The sequence below is a fragment of the Alligator sinensis genome, unplaced genomic scaffold, assembly GCF_000455745.1.
Source record: "Alligator sinensis unplaced genomic scaffold, ASM45574v1 scaffold342_1, whole genome shotgun sequence".
Taxonomy (NCBI): Eukaryota; Metazoa; Chordata; order Crocodylia; family Alligatoridae; genus Alligator; species Alligator sinensis.
Genome location: NW_005842126.1, coordinates 466,358 through 485,617, shown reverse-complemented (window position 1 = coordinate 485,617; position 19,260 = coordinate 466,358). Strand labels below are relative to the sequence as shown.

General features: G+C 42.4%; 1 protein-coding gene across 8 annotated transcripts in view; it reads right to left on the bottom strand.

Moving 5' to 3' along the window:
- Nucleotides 1–19,260, bottom strand: part of RNF144B (ring finger protein 144B) — a 119,727-nt gene that overhangs the window by 38,723 nt on the left and 61,744 nt on the right. For 6 of the 8 annotated variants that reach the window (XR_003094379.1, XM_006024961.3, XM_006024962.3 and 3 more), the window contains one exon: nucleotides 13,606–13,802. The exons of the other annotated variants lie outside the window; for them this stretch is intronic. Coding sequence is in view for 5 of the 6 variants with exons in the window: in XM_006024961.3 (XP_006025023.1) it covers nucleotides 13,606–13,770 (165 nt within the window). In the remaining variant the exon portion in view is untranslated. The remainder of the gene's footprint in view (nucleotides 1–13,605; nucleotides 13,803–19,260) is intronic. 8 annotated transcript variants of the gene reach the window in all.

Genomic DNA, 19,260 nt, shown 5'->3' with positions numbered 1-19,260 from the left:
ATTTCCATGACGTACCATCAACCACAGGCCTACTGAGCAAGTGTTTGAAGTTCATTTCTAAGCCAGAGGCCCTCCTGTGTACACCCATGTACCCTCATTATGTAAAAAAAAATCATTATGTTAATTTTTCTAACATTTCATTATAGCAGTTTCAACCCACTAATTGCATGGGGTCATATTATGACCCAGGGAATGTTAGGAATCAGCTCTGCAGTCTGTTTTATGCCAGGGAAACTCCAAGGAAGAAACTGTTGTAGTATAAAACTGATTTAACAGAACCCCAAATGACATGGTTAAGGAATCAATCCACAATGTCCCAGGAAAAATATTGACCAATGTTCCAGGCAAAAGCAACAAAGCATACCACATATTGCAAAATATGCTATTTCAACTCTCCCCCAATACAACAATGCATTCTCTTCTTTCAGATTCTTTTATCAGCTTAAACAGCTCACTGAACATGAAAATAAAAATATCTTCATTCAAATCTCCCAGCACTGAGGATGGAACCCCTGATTTCCAATAAAGTGCCCAAAACAGAGGTTCATACTTATAAACACTTCTGTTTCCACTCTTACAAGTTATAACTAATGGAGACTTACTGAATGCTATGTGCCTGTAAATAATAAAAAACTTATTTGTGAAGATGTCTGCAACTCAGGCTGTTATTATAATGCCCACACGTTTAAAATTAATCAGAATTAACTGGAGATCAAGAATTTGGTTCCTTCAAATGTAGGAGATTTTTAATGATTTTGGTTGGAGAATTTTAATTTGATTTTTAAAAACAGCTCCCTCCTTTGGTTCTCGTCTGCCACGACTTGCATCTTATGAGGGGAGGAAAGAGATTGTTGAGTTGTTAATTGATACCCGCCAAATGATTCCCAACCCGCTACATAATTTTAAGTATTTTATATATTCTTCTCTTCTTTTATAGAGGACCAGATGGGAGGCAACAGCTTGTCCGAGCTGTCTCTGGGATCACCTCTGGGCTCAAAAGAGGATCCCTGGTGGTGAAATCTCCAAGGTGAGTGCCGGCCCATGTTTCACAGGCTAATGGCTGTGCCCGTAATCAGCACATCTGGTGGCTTCTGCTCTACGCCAGCTGCCCTTATGGAGGGTGTTCCCATCTGCCTTTCTCTGTACGGGTCACTCCCGGTGACCCCCTGCTGTCCCAGTCACTGTCCACGCAAAATAATAAGGGAAAGAAAAAAGATCAAAGGGGTCTTTCTTTGCCCGTGTCTTGTCTTCCCGCTGCCAATTAACTCATTGGCTTTTTTCGGGGGCCAGCCAGGACTTGTTGCGGGCCCCAGCCAGTATCTCTTTCCGTGCTCTGTGCCAGCACGACTCAGGGAATCTTCCCGTTGTTGGAGTCGCGAAACTTGGACCCGGCTCCCCTCTCCCCTCAAGCTCTGGAGTGGTGGACAGCGTCTCTTCTGGGGTCTCATCTTGCGACCCCTTTTTACTTTAGCGCTACCCAGCTGTGTCCTAGCACACAACCATGGTTCATCCCAGCATGGAGGCTTGGCTTTTCTCAGGCTCACCACAGCTCCTGTAGGCTCGTGGTAAGTAGTGAGAGGGGGTTTGCCGGCCCTGAACTCCATGGTCCCTCAGTCTCTATGCTTGATTCATGTCTCAGATCCCTCCACTGGATCCTCTCTCTAAGGAGACTCAAGCAGCTCCTCTCCTCTCCGTGGTGCCTGAAGGCATTTCCATTAGGACTTCCCCTTTCTTTTATTCTTAGAGACTGTGTCCTATTGGCTGCCCGAGCAGGGGTGGGGAGTCCTTCCCCAGCTGTCAGGAATTTTCCCAAAGTAACAGGGTTCCTAACGGGGACACTGTTACAATAAGACTAGTTATTTTATCTTTATAGTCCATGATGAATGAAGAGGGGGGGAGGGGAGAGAAGGGGGGGGGAAACAAATGCCACAACTATTATAATGATTTTAAAATTTAAGGCATTATTAGCAACACAGGGAATATAATGGGACTTAGCCAAACACTGTGCCTTTATTCATTCAAACAACGTATTTAATGCATTTTGGGCACAACACCAGGAAGTCAATTTAAATCATCAAGTGTGCTACATGGCTCAGCTGTAGTACACACTTTCCCTATGCACAGAAAGGTGGATGGAAAGAGAAAAAGTTGTATGAGCAACTCCAAAAGGGAATTATCTACTCAAAAGGTTAATTCCCCAAAAACTGTCCATGAAGTTGGGTGGAAGAAACCATGAAAGAAGCTGCTGCAGCACACAGGAGTTTTGTAGCTCTCACATGTACATACTTCCTGTATCCTGCTTCTTTTGCTAGTGATACCCTGATAAGTTTGTGTGTCCAATTCTTAGTGCCCTTTAGGGAATCACCTCATTCCTTTAAGATTAAGAATTCAGCTCCCCTTAGATTTGTTTATCAGTTAGCATTGCAAAGAAACCATTTTCTTTCACTGAGAGCCCACCTTCTGTCCTTTCTAGGATGGGTGATGACATTAAATGATTTATTTTGTCAGAACAATACAGAGGACTTGAGATTCTGAGGTCAGCTCAGACCATCCTGTTGAGGAAAGTGTAAGGGCAGCATTAGGTAAGTACAAACCAAGCAATTACCAGAGGCCCCCCCCCCCCCCCACATTCTGATTATGTTTTGGTATAGTTGTCCAGGATCAGAGAGGGACCTTAAACTGAATCATTGCATGGGACCCCAGAAAGATAAATCCCATCACTGGGAGAGAAGACAAAGCTTGAAAAGTTACTGCATGCTACACAAAAAGGGCAAAGGCTATTTATGAATTTAGACTCCTAGGTTAGTTAAACACAACAGTAAAAATTACTAACATATGGAATATATCATGCATGAAGCTCATATGAGGCTGAGCAACAAAAGGTATCGCATTTGGTTTCTGCATCCAATATTAACCTCTCAGGACACAGCCAAGTGACTAGATGCTTCAGAGGAACAACAATGCTTTATGGACTTTGCTGGTTTGCTGTTCAATTCCAGGTGAGGTCAGTGAGGGTTTGATGCATGCTGGGGACAGAAATTACACATAAACTGGTATAAGTGATCAGAAACTGGTTCAAATCTGTAACACAACAGAAATTCACTGCACATAAATCACTTTTTAAATGACTGAAACTGGTTTAAGATAAACCTGGAGGGATGTAGCATCAGATATAACTAATTTAGGTTAAATCAGTTTACTGAATCAGAGAGAATCATAGAATCATATAAAATTAGGGTTGGAAGGGACCTCAGAAGGTCATCTAGTCCAACCGCCTGCTCAAAGCAGAACCAACCTCAACTAGATCATCCTAGCCAGGGCTTTGTATACCTGGGTCTTAAAAAGCACCAAGGATGAAGATTTCACAACCTCTTTGGCTAACTTGTTCCAGAGTTTTACTACCCTCCTAGTGAGAAAGTTTTTTCCTAATATGTAACCTAAACTTCCCTTGCTGCAACTTGAGACTGTTCCTCCTTGTCTCACCATCTGCCACCACTGAGAACAATCTAGCTCCATACTCTTTGAAACCATCCTTCAGTAAGTTGAATTTCTGTCCCAGATTCCCTCTAGATTCAAATTAACTCACTGTCCCCCAGCATCCCAGGATGCTTTGCACCTTCCCTGCAAACTCTGTTTTGCAGGGTGAGTGGGCTAGTCTTGACTCAAGCTGTCCGCTGCAGATAGACTGCAGTCTTCTGACCTAGGCCACTGCAGACATATGACTGCATTTCTAGAATCAAAAGTGAATGCCTGTTCACTTGCTTATCAATTCAATCTATGCAGTTTAGACTAACCTGCAAAGATTTAATCAATTCAAGGTTTTTCACAGTCTGTACTTAGCCTAAGGGTTGACTTTTTACAGACTTTGGACCAGGCTCCTATTGAGCTGAGTGTCTCAAAAAGTGCTTTACTGACAACATCCCTGTTGCATATATTTTATTGATTTAAGATTTGCAAAAAGCAGTGGCAGAGGAAGATTATGGCATAATCCTGTAAGGTGCTGAAGTCACTGAGCACTTTAATGAGGCACTCGGCATGCAGAATGATCAAGTCTGAATTAAACTGTCCTAGATAGAACACAAGTCTGCATGGGATGGAGACTCCTCTTCCTACAATTATCATTAAAGGGAAGAATATAGAGAACATGTAGAAAACAGCAGGAAAGTACTGTAACCTTTGGGGATTTCTTTGGTTAATGGTTGCCTGTGAATGCTGGAGACTGGATATGATGGCCCAGTAGGCTGCCTTCCTGTCCTCTATTTCTATTTAACATACAGTAGAACTGCTTTATGCATAGAATTACATTATATATAGAATTTATTGTACATGGGAACTATGATCAAGTTTTACATGTTTAGCCAGCTGTGAGAACTAGAATGAACAAGACCACACACACACACACACACACACACACACACACACACACACACAGAATACTCTTCTCTAAAAATGATTATTGTATAAACCCTGGGGCTAGAGACAGACATTCAAAAAGCCTGAGCCTGAATTGATTCAATCTTTGCAGGTTAATCTAATCTGTCTAGGCTGAACTGGTTTGTAACTACACAGACATCCCAGATATGCAGGCATATGCCTGCAGTGGCTCAGGCAAGAAGTGGGGGGTGCTAGAGCAGCCCTCCCATACCTCCCACAGCACTGAGCTGAGGTGGGGCATGGCCAGACCCCAGCAGGATGCTCTGATTAGCCCAGGAAGGAATTGATAACAGTGCTTATCACCCCACTGAGAAAACAGAGGGACATTACCAGATTTCTGCTGATTCTACCTGTTGATTCAGCACAGATAGTAGCCAGCATGTGGTCTGCTAGCTAATACACAGACACCTCTCCACAAGGCAGAGGGGAGGGGGGAGCAGCCCACAGTCTGTGCCAGAGCTACAGCCAGGGAGCAAAGGGGAGGGGCCAACTCTCCTGTGCAGCAGAGATCCCTGCCCAGCCCAGAGAGCATGCTGGGATGCCTGCTTTATATTAAACCAGCAAGGGGTCTGGGACAGACATTGCATAAACTGGTTTGAGCCAAATCAGTTAAGTCTGATATAACATTCAATCTGGTTTATCTCAAACTGGTTTCAGCCATTTTCAAACTGGTTTATGTTCACTGAACATCTTTTCTGTTACAGGTTTAAACCAGTTTCTGATCATTCAATGATCAATGAGAACTCATTCTCATACCATATCAGAAAAAGGACTTGATCCATCACTAGATCTACTGTTAATGTTGTTAATCTTCATTCTAACAGAGTTTTAAAGCTTGCACAAACATTTTTTTTTTTTTTTTTTTAAATACAGATATCTGGTACCAAAGGAGGCAGGATCATCGTCAGTAAGCCCACTACTGTTACCCCAGCCAATGTATTTAGGCTGCAAGTGAAGTGACATGTTAAATCAGAGCTGGTCCCACAGTTAGAAGCCTATGTCAATAAGCCTGGCTCTGTTACCAATTTCCTGTGGGATATTGGGCAAGTTACTCTATGTCTCTGTGTCAATTTCTCTACTTCTAAGATAGAAGTACTGTATTTTCTTGCCTACAACATGCCCAAGAATATAATACAAACCTTATTTTTGAAAGGCAGCATGAAGGGGGGGGGGGGGAAAAAAAAATCTTCCTTAGTAGTACTAGAAAGTAGTTGAGTAGCAGTATTTAGGGAGCCAAGCCAGATGGGCCCTGCATACTGCCACTGTTCACTGCCTCTGAGGCTGTAAACTGGGTCCAACCCCTTGTGCCAAATCTGGGACTGTGCACTGGATCCAGGCCTGGACCAACCTTGTGCACCAGGTCCAGCTGCAAACTGATCCCACGCTGACCTGACCATGTGTGTGGGGCCATGTGATCCGGATGTGGTCCAGAAGTTTGGCTCCCAGAGCTATAGCAGTTAAAAGCTGATTCCACTCCCCCACCACCAAATTTTCAGACCTATGGGGATCTGTACATCTTTCATATGATGTGCATCCCAATTCCCAGCAGGTGGTTTTGGGGAAAAGGCGTGTGTTTTATGTGAGAAAAGAAAGTAATATTGTTCTGTAAGAGACTCATTAAACATGTAAAGGCTCTATACAAATGTTAAATATTAGTCTTTGTGCCAAATGTTATAAGATTCCCCCCCGCCCTTCCACACAAGTTAAAACCTGAGGCATTTCAAACTTTAAGCCTGGGGGGGGTGGAACCAAATGTCAGAACATGATAGGTGGCTACCTGTGGGTGAAAATGAAAAGCAAAGCTGAGGTTAGCTTTATTTAAAAATCACTGGGGCATTGCAGCACAGAGCCCAAACATTTCATCTGCCTTCTAACAAGAGAGCAGTGTAACAATATTTGAGAATGAAGACTGAATTTATTCTTTAAATTAGCAAAATAATAAGAATGGATGCACAGACATATCCAAATTGCCCTTGTCAGTACCTTCACATAGGCCTAATAACATCTAAAATGTAGGTGTCTTGCCCCAGAAGGGCGATTTGAATCAACAAGGTAAAACACCTAGGTTTCATAGATAGTGAATGAGGAAGCCTTGCGACCTCCTAAGGACCATCTAGCAAGGGAGAGTAAGGTGGTATAGCTCTGTGAGGAAGGCACACTCCTGATTTTCAGGACTGTTGATAAGTTTTACATTAGATGGGTATTGGTTAAAGACCAGAAACAACACTGAACTGTCCCCTCCCAGGGAAAGGCCTTCCTCATAAAGGTGCAGTCATACTCCTTCTGGCCCATGAATCTTGGATTCCTGACTTCTTGTACAGTGGGACAGCTTCAACAGGACAAGTGGCAGAAACTCCCCTTCACCCTGGTTCATATTCAGATGGTTGGGATATTTTACCTGGAAATGGGAGATGTGGGCTTGAATCCACTCAGGGTGAGGCAGGCCTGTAATCTTCATCTCCCACTCCCTGTGCTAACACTCTTTGGGCAGCACCAGATTCTTAAACTGAAATATATGTTTACACTCAGTGTTAACCAGTTACTATGCATTCTCTTTTCCTTCCTATGGAATCAGCAACTTAGACAGAGTTTAAGGTACTTGAGCTGTGTGTAGTACTGAGATGTATGTGTAAGCTCAGAAGTCATACAGAAGTACAGCTGGAAGGGACCTCCAAAGGTCATCTAGTCCAACCCCCTGCCTGAGGCAGGATCACCCTATCCAACCCATGCCATACAACCATAATCTAAACTCTATATAAGACTCTCTTCAACTTTGACACAACACAGACCTATTACGCTAACCTGCCACAGGTAAAGCAGAGGAACCATGGCAGTCAATGTCCTACTTCTATAAAATGTTGCAAATATATGCTCAAGAGGTCCTGGGTAGAGGGTCATACCCCCTGCCACAGAGGAAGACAAAAGCCCTCACAGTCCATACCAATCTGACCATAGGGTAAAATTCCTTCCTGACCTCAAATATGGCAATCTGTCTGACCCTGAGCAGAAGGGCAAGACCCTCTAGCTTTTCTCCCAGCAGGAGCATTGGCACAACCCAGTCGAAGTCCCCAGCCTTGGCTGTAGCCAACACCCAATGCCTCTGGGAAGGCTTAAAAACACCCTGACACAAAGCAGAAAAGGGCAGGGGAAGACAGGGTGGCAGGGGCAACCAGCAAAACCCATGCCATCTGCAAACTTGCTCAAGAGGCTTTCTATGCCAGTATCCAAATCATTAATAAACATGTTGAACAGCACCAGGCCTAAGACATAATCTTGTGCGACTCCGCTCAAAACCTCCTGTCATTCTGACACAGACCTATTAATTACCCTTTGCTTGAGGTTATTGAGCCAGCTAGCTATCCACCTTGTAGTAGTTTTATCTAGCCCACATTTCTTCAATTTGCTTATGAGAAGGTCATGTGGGAAGGGGTCAGTTGCTAGGCTGTTTTTACTTAAGGAACTGAGGACTTTTCTGTTGGGAGGAACCTAAACTCTGCCAATCTAGATGGCAACCAAGCTTAGGCACCTGCCTGTGTGGCTGGCCTGGCCTGATTTTGAGCAGTGCAGCATCAAGGATTTTTTCAGGATAAAATGAAAGTGCCTAACGCAATGATTCTCAGCCAGAGTACCATGGCACCCTGGGATGTCCATGCAATGTTAGCATTGCTAGGTCTGAAAACGTAATTCAGAGATCTCCATGAGGAATCTATAGTGTTAAAAAAAATTCTGATCTGTTATGATCTTTTTGAGTTCTCTGCAACAGAAGAATTGTTCTCTTACTTTTCTATACTCAAAAACCCAAGTAAAAACTAAGAGCTGGCATTTTCTGAGGAGTGCCTCACATCTATAAAGTTTGAGAGCCACTGGCCTAGCAAAACTAGGTAGAATTGCCAGCAACCTCTCCCCTCCTCCCACAAAAAGTAAAATCACTTCTCCAAGCTTTATTTGCCTCAGTGTTTGGAAAAATTAGTGGATATAAGTACTCCTGCTTCCCAGTGTGCCCTTGTGTATTAATTTCATGCAGAATGTAAAAGTAGAAGTCCTATTTTTCTTTCTATAGATGTGCATGTACCATTCAGACAACAGTTGGGCTGTTACAGCAGTGCTTGTTTTGTGTATTTCCCATATCAATTACTTCACACACTTCTCAGAAATATGAAAAGAACCTTAATGAAAAAATAAGGTTGAATAATGAGTCATACTGGTCCTGCATAGACATGTACCAACTCCACAGAAGCCAGCATGGAAAATTATCCTTTGTTTTCACAGTCTGCTGTGGCATATTATTTTAAGCAGTTCAAATCTTGTTTTAGTGTGACTTAACATACAGCTTGAAATGAATTGTTGCCTGATGCACCTGCAATTGATTCCATTCATACGGGGGAAATTGGGGTCAAACTTTTTGAAAACAAGTAGAAAAGGGAGGATTGAAAGAGGAGCTGGCACTTAGACTGCTGACAGATGTGAACCCCTCCCCCCGACCCCCTTCAGTGCATGCTCAGAAGCGGAGCCATGTCAGTTTGACCTAGCTCACCCAACATTTGTATAGATAGCAAGCTTCAGCAGGGCTTTTTGGTGCTTTTATCTAATAACTGATTCAAGCACCAAAGAGCCCTGCTAAACCACGCTATTTACACAGATGTTAGGTAAGCCAGGTCAAAATGACACGGCTCCTTTTCCAGTGAAGCACCTTCCCTGCCCTGGCTGTCAGGGCCCTATTTTCTGTAAGACCCTTCCAAATAGGCTGAGACTGTATACATTTGGCCCTAGTATTCATTCCTAGCTCTTAAGATCAATCCAGTCTCTTGGGTGTAAAACACCTAACATTTTTAGATCCAGGACTGCTAATTTTTAAAGGCTTCTACTGCTCCTCCAAGCTCAGTGCAATTGGATTCTTTGTCACTTATTTTTAAGCACAGTTATGCTACAGTTTTTCCTATAGCATACATGGCTGTTATAGCACAGCACACAGGTGCATGGTGTACTCTAAAGGTTTCATTGCCACTTGTAGACATCCCAAACTTATGCTGATAAACCTTTTAAACCACACTACACCTTTGTGTAGTCCTCTAATGTGCTATTTATAATAATTCAGATACAGTTTGTTGTGGGGGGACTCTTCCATATTCTCATTTGAAACTTAAACACACATTCACCAAGCCAAGCCATCACCTATTTCTACATATCTCAAGAAGCTTCAGGCAATGATTAATTTGGGCTTGAGCTCTTGACTTTTTACTGTAATCTCACTTCAAAAGTAAGAAGTATTATCCACATATTTGGTTGAACTTCTCTTGTTTGACTTCAAGAGGAATTCTCTTCCATATTCTCATTTGAAACTTAAACACACATTCACCAAGCCAAGCCATCACCTATTTCTACATATCTCAAGAAGCTTCAGGCAATGATTAATTTGGGCTTGAGCTCTTGACTTTTTACTGTAATCTCACTTCAAAAGTAAGAAGTATTATCCACATATTTGGTTGAACTTCTCTTGTTTGACTTCAAGAGTAATTCCAAAGAGAGAAAGCAAAAAAAAAAAAAAAAAATCTACGTACAAATGCACCATCTCATCTGATTTTCACTTTTTTTTTTCTTTAAACAGCTCAAGTAAAAGGCTTATCTCTAGAAAGTTCCAGTTGAAATAGCAACATTCCTCTCAAATGCAAATACACACACTGAAATGCAATTTACTTACTTTGGCTGGAGTACAGGTTTTACAAGGGGTAATGTTTATTGCATCAGTCTCTAAAGCTGGAAGTAAACCAGTACACAGTACTAACCCATTAAATTTGTGTTTTATAGACCACAAATGATAGGTGAAAACATAAGCTTGGATGCCCAACTAAGTACATTTCCATTCCCCTCACCCCCCCAAGTTGGTAATGCTTTGGTAGAAACTAATGTTTAGTTGAAAAATTCTGAGTGAGCAAGCCAAGGTTAGTGTCAGCTGAAAAATAACAGGTATGTAAAAGGAAAGAAAAATATAGCCACTCCTTAGCATAGGATACATTCTCCATATGGAGTTCTCTTGCTACTTCAGGAATAATCTGGGCTGTATGTTGTTAACCCTAGTTATGAAAAACCAAACTCGACTTTTTTTAAAGACTCAGTGTCCCAAAGACAAAGATATCATGATCCAAGATATTAATGCTGAGAGTCACCCCAACTCCAGTCCCTTTATACAGGTAAAGAGAGTCCCACGCAATGTTAATTGGGGATCGAAAAAAGGAGGAGGGGAATTATCCCAGCACAGGAACTAAAACAGCTTCAGGTTTTCCTATGAGCCTCCCCCAACTCTTCCTCACAGTGCCTGACAGAAGGGATGTCCTGGGGTACAAGGATCTATCAAAATGGTGTCACAACATAGAATCAGACAATTAGGCTTGGAAGGGACCTCAGGAGGTCATCTAATCCAACCCCCTGCTCAAAAGCAGGACCAGCCCCAACTAGATCATTCCAGCCAAGGCTTTGTCTAGCCAGGTCTTAAACTTCTAAGGATGGAGATTCCAGTCTCTCCCAGTAACCTGTTTCAGTGATTTACTAACCGCCTAGTGAGAAAACTTTTCCTAATATCTTACCTAAACTTACCTTGCTGCAACTTAAGACCATGCTCCTTGTCCTGTCATCTGGTACCACAGAGAACAGTCTAGCTCCATCCTCTTCGTAACCACGCATCACGTAGTTGAAGGCTGCTATTAAATCCCCTCTCAGTCTTCTCTTCTCCAGAATAACTAAGCCCAGTTCCCTCAGCCTCTCTTCATACGTCATGTGCTCCAGCCCCATAACCATATGGCACATATAGCAATATGTATTGCTGCCAAAAGGCAGCTGGAGACAAGCTGCTGTAACTCACACAACCACCCAAAAGCCACTCTGACCTCTATAACATCCCAATATCAGAGGGACATACAGGTGGTTTAAAGCTAACTTTCTGTCTGGGCCTTCAGTTCTATGCTCTACCTCTCAGAAACACAACATGGACACTCATCCCAGAAGGAAATAATCTTCTCAAAAGGTGGGTGATTAACAATCCAAGTGCTATGATTAGCAGCAAAAATCCCTTTGAATTGCATCCTATGAAAATGCTTTCAGGTACTTTTATGCTGCCTTCCTAGAGATCCTCAGCACAGTCAAGACCTGCCCACTCAGTACATGCTGCTTGCTAAAACAAGTCACATAGTCATTTTTTGGTGTATGATGATCAGCAGTGCTCTGAGGATCGCAGTCTCAGCTATGCTTCCGAGAGCTGTACTGATCACTCTTAGCACTATTTTAATAGCAACTGCATGGCATATTTTCAGCGTGCAGCTCATACAGAGCAGGAGCAAGTAGGCAGGGCTCATTTCTTAGCAGTTGTCTCATGATTACCACAGAAGTAGAACAGACACACCCTTAGAGACATTCTGTGGCTATTTTAAAGAGGAAGAAATAGCTAAGAACTGGTTTGTGCTCCTGGTTTTATATACAATACACCACTGTGAGGGCCCAGTAACATTGTGTGGAACAATGATTAGGATACAGGATAAGGTATATAGAATGAAAAGGTATTAGGAACTGTATCATAGCTTCCTTTCACCAATGGCTAATACAGCCATGCTGACAGCCTTCAATCTCACTAAGTGTCAGGAAGAGAGCCAGCAGAAACAGCATGAAAGAAGTCAGAATTATTTGCAATCAAAGACACAGCCCTCAGCCACCTGACTCATACAATGTCACAAACAGCTGTACTTCTGCAATTTCTGCTGGTTGACAGAGAAAGCTTAACCAAGAGGAAAAAATATCATTTTTGCCCATCCCTTCCATGACAAGCAAGCCATGCAAAACATGGGAGAGAAACAAGTGAAAAATATAAAGGCAAAAAAACCCACCAGGTTCAAGCATGTTGAATACCCATTCCAATTGGGCTATAACGTGGCAAAAAAACACCAGGTTCAGACATGTTATAGCCCAATTGGAATGGGTATTCAACATGCTTGAACCTGGTGGGTTTTTTTGCCTTTATATTTCTCACTTGTTTCTCTCCCACGTTTTGCATGGCTTGCTTGTCCTGGAAGGGATGGGCAAAAATGATATTTTTTCCCCTTTTCCTCTTGGTTAAACTTTCTCTTTCAACCAGCAGAAATGAGGTATGTGGATAGTCTGCAAAGTGTGTGAATGCAGGGACTAACGTCCGATTCCCCTTGGGTGTAAATTTTCATGGCTTCATGAGCTCAATGTAGCTATGCCAATTTGCCTCACCTGAAGTGATTGAACAAAGATTTGGAGATTATCTAAACAGAATTGCTAACAAAATGAGATTCAGTAGAGAAGAATATATGAAAAAGTGCTAAAGAAATTCCACAAACAAAGTTAAATTTATAGTATTTCAAACCATAATTTGGTTTCTAAGGCCATTCTCAAAAACAGCATCTCTGCAGTATGTACTGCACCTGAGGCTTTTGTCCTTTAGAATATCTGTAAAAGCTTTGTGGGGAAGCAGTATTTTATAAAAACTCTCCACACACCCTATAGTGATCCTATTGTATTTAATAGTTTTCCTAAAGAAAAATAATAAAAGTAGATTGAATATAAACTGTTTACATACTCCACTATTCTTTTTTTGATAGATGGTATTCTACTGTAGTTTATTATTCAATTTATTTAAAATATATCAATTATCAATGTATTCAGTAAAAGTGAAAGCAATTCAATTAATAAAAATATGTGGCTATGGGAGTATCTTTGTTGGAATTCTAGGGTGCTGGATTTTGTGTGGGGCTGGAAAGGACAATATGATATTAGCGCTTGATTCCGACTACAAACACTATAATAGATCTTTCCTGTCTCCACCTTTTGTGACTCTGATCCCAATGATTCTCACCCGGAGTGCTGGGGCACCCTGAGGTGCTGCAAAATCCCCTGAAGGGTGCTGCAAGGTGTGAGGAAGTAAGCAGATATGCCAGGCTCAGGCTTGTCTCAGCCTGGCCAGTCCCCCACTGCCACTGCCTGCCCCCTCTGCAAAGAGGTAAGTGCTGTAATATATAAAATTAGTTTCTGAAATTAGGTGCCACTCAATTCACAAAAGTTATGGAGGGGGGCCTTGAGCCCAAGGAGGGTGCCTCGAGCCCAAATATGATGAGAACCACTGCTCTATCCTAAAACCTTGATTAAGATGCTGCTGATGCTTACCGCTGTACAAAAGATGCAGGTGCATTCCTGAAGGGTGGTCATCTTATCAAGAGAATATTCACAGAGACATAGCTTGCAAGTGACCAGGGGCTCCAGAACTAATTCCCCAGCTTCTGCCTCGCCGGCTGTCATGGTGTGATTGCAGATCTTACCAGCAGAGCTCATTCGTTCAATGTCTTACTCTTATTCTGGCCACTCTGCAGAAAAAAAACAACAACTGAAACGCTCAAAAAAAATTCCTGAGGCTGGCAAGGTTACACTATGGTGCAGTGAACTGTAAAGCCCTATTCAGCTAAGCAAGCTTCCTTTCATATAGCCAGAGCTTCTCATTCATGTTTGAGTATACGACTGAAGATCTAAAAAGCACTTTGGTACTGAAAGTGGAGCACAGGTAGAACTAAGGATCCCTAATGACAGCACCATTGAGTTTAGCATAAAACTGAAGCCCTCCAAAATGACCAGTGACAGTGCCTACCTCTTGCCCAATATCCTGTGGTAAGGATACCAAGAAGCCAGAGACCTGGGTTTTAGGACCTTCTTACCCTTCTACACCTATATCTCCCACTCAAGAGAGCCCTTACCACCAGGCTAAGGGCTTTGGGCGCCATCCATCCTGTTGAAGCTGGCCCTCTGGACAGCCAACAGTGCAAGATTCCTGAGATAAAAAGGACAAGGATCAAGTGGGAGCAGCTCTGAGATGATGGCACTCCCCTGTAAGGGAAAAGAGCTAGATTGTAGTCTGTGGCACCAGGACTGTGCACTCTATTTACATTAGACATGCACTGGGCTGCAGAGAAAGGCAGGATTTCAAACACCCTCTCTCCAGCATTACTCTTTAGCTCAGTTTTTTCCTGGCATTTTATAGGGAATTTGGTGCCCAACTCATGCTCATTAACTCCACTCCAGGAGCAAGGTGCCAAAGAGTTAGGCACAGCAACACTGAGCATTGCCACACTTCCTGGATTTTATTCCATAGACAGTACTTCTAGAAGGAAATCTCTCTTTCACTTGAGAGACATTAACTGAAAAACTTTTGTTTTATGCATTTTCACCATGATACTTTTTTTGCAAATATCTAGTTGGTCTAATAAAGGATATCACCTCTGCCATGAGTTCTGATTTCTTTTCAGAGTGAGACATTTAAAAAACCCTGCATAATACACAAAACACTTTCCTTCAGTTGTTCTGCTTTTCCTGTTCAAGAGCCTCATTATTAATGAAGCCTTCCAAATTCTGAACTGTGACATAATGGAGAGCACTCTCAGAGATTTCATCCACTACTAAAAAGACAAAGAGAGGAAGGTGAAGTGGTTAAGGCATAGGATGGAGTCTAGAGATCTGGAATCAATCCTCTGCCCTGACACTGAATTGTTATACAATCTTGAACGTGTGCCCTATATACAATACTTTTTTTTTTTAAGTTACTTTAACATAGAGCAAGCAAACCTCCCCACTCAGCTCCCAGAACTGAAAGCCTGATTTTCTGTTGCCCCTGCAATATGTATAATTACCTGCATCAGTGCAAATCAAGGTTATGACAACTTAATCACAATGACAGCGTTATGTATTTGCTTTGCACAGGAGTCAGTTGACAGACAGTAGAAAAACAGGTCCAGTGTACATACATGCATATGACAAAAGAAAATCTTTTGGAGACAGGGCTAGCCTATTACAAATTACTTCTTCATTTTTAGACTCCTGTACTTCCTAGTTCTGCAAAGCCCTGAAATAGCCTAACAAGAAGGGCTCCTCTTCTGGTATGAGCCCAGTGTCACAGATGTAATCAAGATTCAAGTAACAAAACTTCTGGATGTTCATCCAAAGCAAGAGTCTTCCTTTAAAGGGAATAATACTAGCTCTGAAACCCATGTCACTCGTGCTTCTTGGTGCAGGACTTGCTTGCTGCCATGCTGACCATACCAATTAATTCTTCCCTACTAAAACTAGCATTGCCAGAAGCTACTGGAACAAAACCCCACTCTGAGTCAGAACCTGTAATATACTGTTCTATAATTGCTGCAACAGTGATACATTGAGTGAGTCACTGGAATTGTATGGTGGATAAAAAGTCAGCTATTATTTAAATCTACACTTTAGACATCAACCTAATACTTAAGAATTATATCATATATTTATAAAAGCACAGTTGTTGTGCCTATGTAGAATCCTGCTACAACCACATGCTATGAAGTACCACCTTTTTTACTTCAGTCCTCAGGACTAAGTACAGACACTCAAAAAGCCCAAGGCTGAATTGAATCAGTCTGCGGGTTAGTCTAAGCTGAAAAAATTGAACCAACAATCAAAAGTGAATGTCTGTTCATTTGCTTCAGGAAATGTAGCCACATGCCTGCAGTGGCTTAAGCTAGAAGCCAGGGTGGGAGGGAGGAGAGGAAGGGAGGGAGGTGCTAGAGCACAGTTCTGGCTCGTAGCCAGCATGCACTGTATGTGAGCTTCCTCTTTCTGCTGCCCCACAGAGTCTCTAGGATTTTCGGTCCAGACTCACAGTAGTAGGACTCTGCAGGGTTGCTAATTACTTCCTCTTCCCGTTTCCAGATGCCTCTGGGATTTGTAGTCCCCAGCCACAGCCAGCAGTATGTAAGCAGGGCAGGGCAGTTCTGTACTCAGGGGAAGGTGAATTTAAACCCTCTCCCTGGCCCCAGACCCCAGCGGGGTCTGCTCCAGCTAGGGAGAAGGTGTGGGGCCAGCTGGGATGCTGGGGGACTCTGATTTAACTTGAAACAGGAAGGGGTCTGGGACAGAAGTTTCATAAACTGGTTTGATCCAAATCAGTTAAGTCTGGTACTACATTCAACCAGGTTTATCTTAAACCAGTTTCAGTCATTTTAAAATGGGTTTATGGGCACTTAACTTCTGTTCTGATACAGGTTTAAATGAGTTTCTGATCACTTAAACTGGTTCATGTGTAAATTCTGCCCCTAGTCCAAGAGAATGTCCATTTCTGATACATACAGTAAAAGATTAGGATGGCAAGAAGAAGAAAGAGATTAAAAAAAAGAAGAGTGAGAATATTTAGGGATCAGGACTGTAAAATGGGAACCATTGCTCATCTTTTCCAGGGTAATATTTCTAGCTAGCACAAAAGGAGCTATGACACTGAACTTAAACAGTTTATTAATGAAGTAATAAAGAAAATAATGAGCCTCAAAATGTGCACCGCCGTATTAACAGTTTTTTCCCCCAATTTAAGAATTGCTCAAGTTTGGTGCTCAAAGTGACAGACAGGTAGCACTAGCTATTGTAAATACAAAGTACCCTGGTTCTCTGCTATGTCCAAGCTGCACTTCAGGTAATGGATATTGGCAGCCACAAGGCACTTCTTGCTCCCCAAATGTCCAGGCTGATCTATTATTTCCCTCAACCCCATTCCTCAGTATGACAGATGTTCCCATTACTTGAAGGTGGAATTCTCCTGGTGGAACCTCCACCAGGTGAAGCAAAGTCAATGTTATGGATTAGAAAAATCCAGCCCAAATCTTGCTCATTTCATCACACAGTCCTATTAGCCTCAGTGGGATTCTGTGAGTAAGGCATACAGGATCTGAGACAATGTAAGCTTCGCACAAGTTTCCTGTACAACTATATTCCAACTAGGTGAGATTTTGGCTTCCCCAGAGCAGGCAATCCATAAACAGGTGGGTCATCAGTAAAATGAAAGAAACTCCTGTGAGCTTAAAACAGATGCATGAAAAAACTATAGGAAGGAAAAGGAGGGCAGGGACTTAGGCCCAGATTTTATTCCACCAAGCAAAAATCTATGGACTTAGGTGCCAGAGTGTGATTCTATTACACCCTGTTCAAGTTTTCAGAATCCTTTCATGTATCTATTTTTGTAATACACTTACATCATCTTACGTTTAAAGTTTGAGTCACAAAAGCAGTGAAGAAGAAAACCCACCGCCTTTGGTATTAACTGTTTTCAGGGACTTGAAAAGGGTGGATAGAATCGTACTTAAGTGCTGAATAGGTGAAACAGTATCTTGACCTTACTGTGCATCTACTACTGCATGGGCATGTCTATAGGTGCTACTACAGTACCTGAATAAACTGCAAAGTTTATTGCCATTTGAACAGGGGCCTGGGAGCAATAAGCTGCAGTTTATTCAGGCACGGCACATGGAGCTGGGTCAGAGCAGCCCTAGCTGGCAGGGAGTGGTCCAAGGAGTCAGCCTGCCAGCCCCAGGCTGCTCTCCCGGCTCAATGTGCTGCAGAGGGGCTGGTTGAGGCACAAGAGAGCTTGAGCATGGGGCTAGCCAGCAGGCAACCCCCACACTGAAGCACCTACATGCCCCAGCCATCTCTTCCAGCATCTACATTTGCATGCTGTGTTGACATGTGCGCTGCTGCAGAGTTTGGGGGATTTTGAGGGCGGGGAGAGGGGTTGTTTGTTTACAAGTACTACCCTGCTGTAGAGTTTATTAGTTTCCTGTGGCTGCACATGTAGATGCCGAGATGTTTACTGCACAGCTAATTAGTCTACTGCACAGTAAATGTCTTACGAAGATGTGCCCCGTGTTAACTGCCTGTGTGCCTGTCCTTGCCCACAGAACATGAAAGCTAGGCCATCTGCCTCTGAATTTCCTATGGGTACTTTTTTAGTAAACAACCACCACAGGAACTCATCCACATGCCCTTGCAAATTATTATAATGCAGTTTTAATCTAGAAGTAGACTACCTTCAAGTCTACTAGTACCCTCTGAAAATTCAAGTTGAACAGAAAGTAAACAGCTGGATATATGATAGTAGTAGACTGCAGAGGGGGAAAGGGTCTAGAGTTTTGGTTAGATCTGTGTAAAAACCTGAACTACAGATCTCCAACAGAAGTCCGATGATCCACTGTCAGTGTCATCATTCACCCACAGAAGCCTTTCATTCATAGACATTAAACAAACCATTTCATCCTCCTACCCCACCCTTTCTTATGTTGCCCTGGACTTATACCACACTTTAGCCCACTTAGGATAGGCTACCCAAATCAAGCATAAAATGTATCATTGAAAGCTGAGTGACCTAGAGTATGGAGCATAACCATGCAATAAAAAGCTTCACTGACAATAAAACACCTCTATCATCCGTTTTTGAATATTACTATAATTAAGAAAGCTAACCCTCAGAAATCTGAGGGAAATACTGGACTAAACACATACCTGATATAAAATCAGCAGCATTACACCAGGGTGAACTGGACAAGTTGAAAAGACAGGGGCTCCTGGCTTTTATTTAAAAATAAAACTAAAAATTCCATAACGTCCCTCACAGTTAATTCCCTTTAGACCATGGGTACTTTCCAGAAAACGTGATTTGTTTCCTCAATTTCTCTTCCAACTCACTTGTAAAGAAAAGCACCATCTCAAAATAAGTGTTCAAATTTCCATTAATGGTGGAATCACTGATAGAAAAAGCTTTAGTGCTACACAACCATGTATATCCAGCATTCTAACACTGCTCCCTGGACCAGACCCAAGGAAGAGAGCACTGCCTGAATGCCGGGAGTGCAGTGTGTCGAGTTCTCAGTACTGTCAATGTTTCTGCCCGTTTCATTCAGTTGCCTGAAGACACTTTCACTTCGTCTCTGGGACATACCAAAGCTTCATGTTTCAAACCAGTTCTGAAATTTCTCAACACAATCTTTT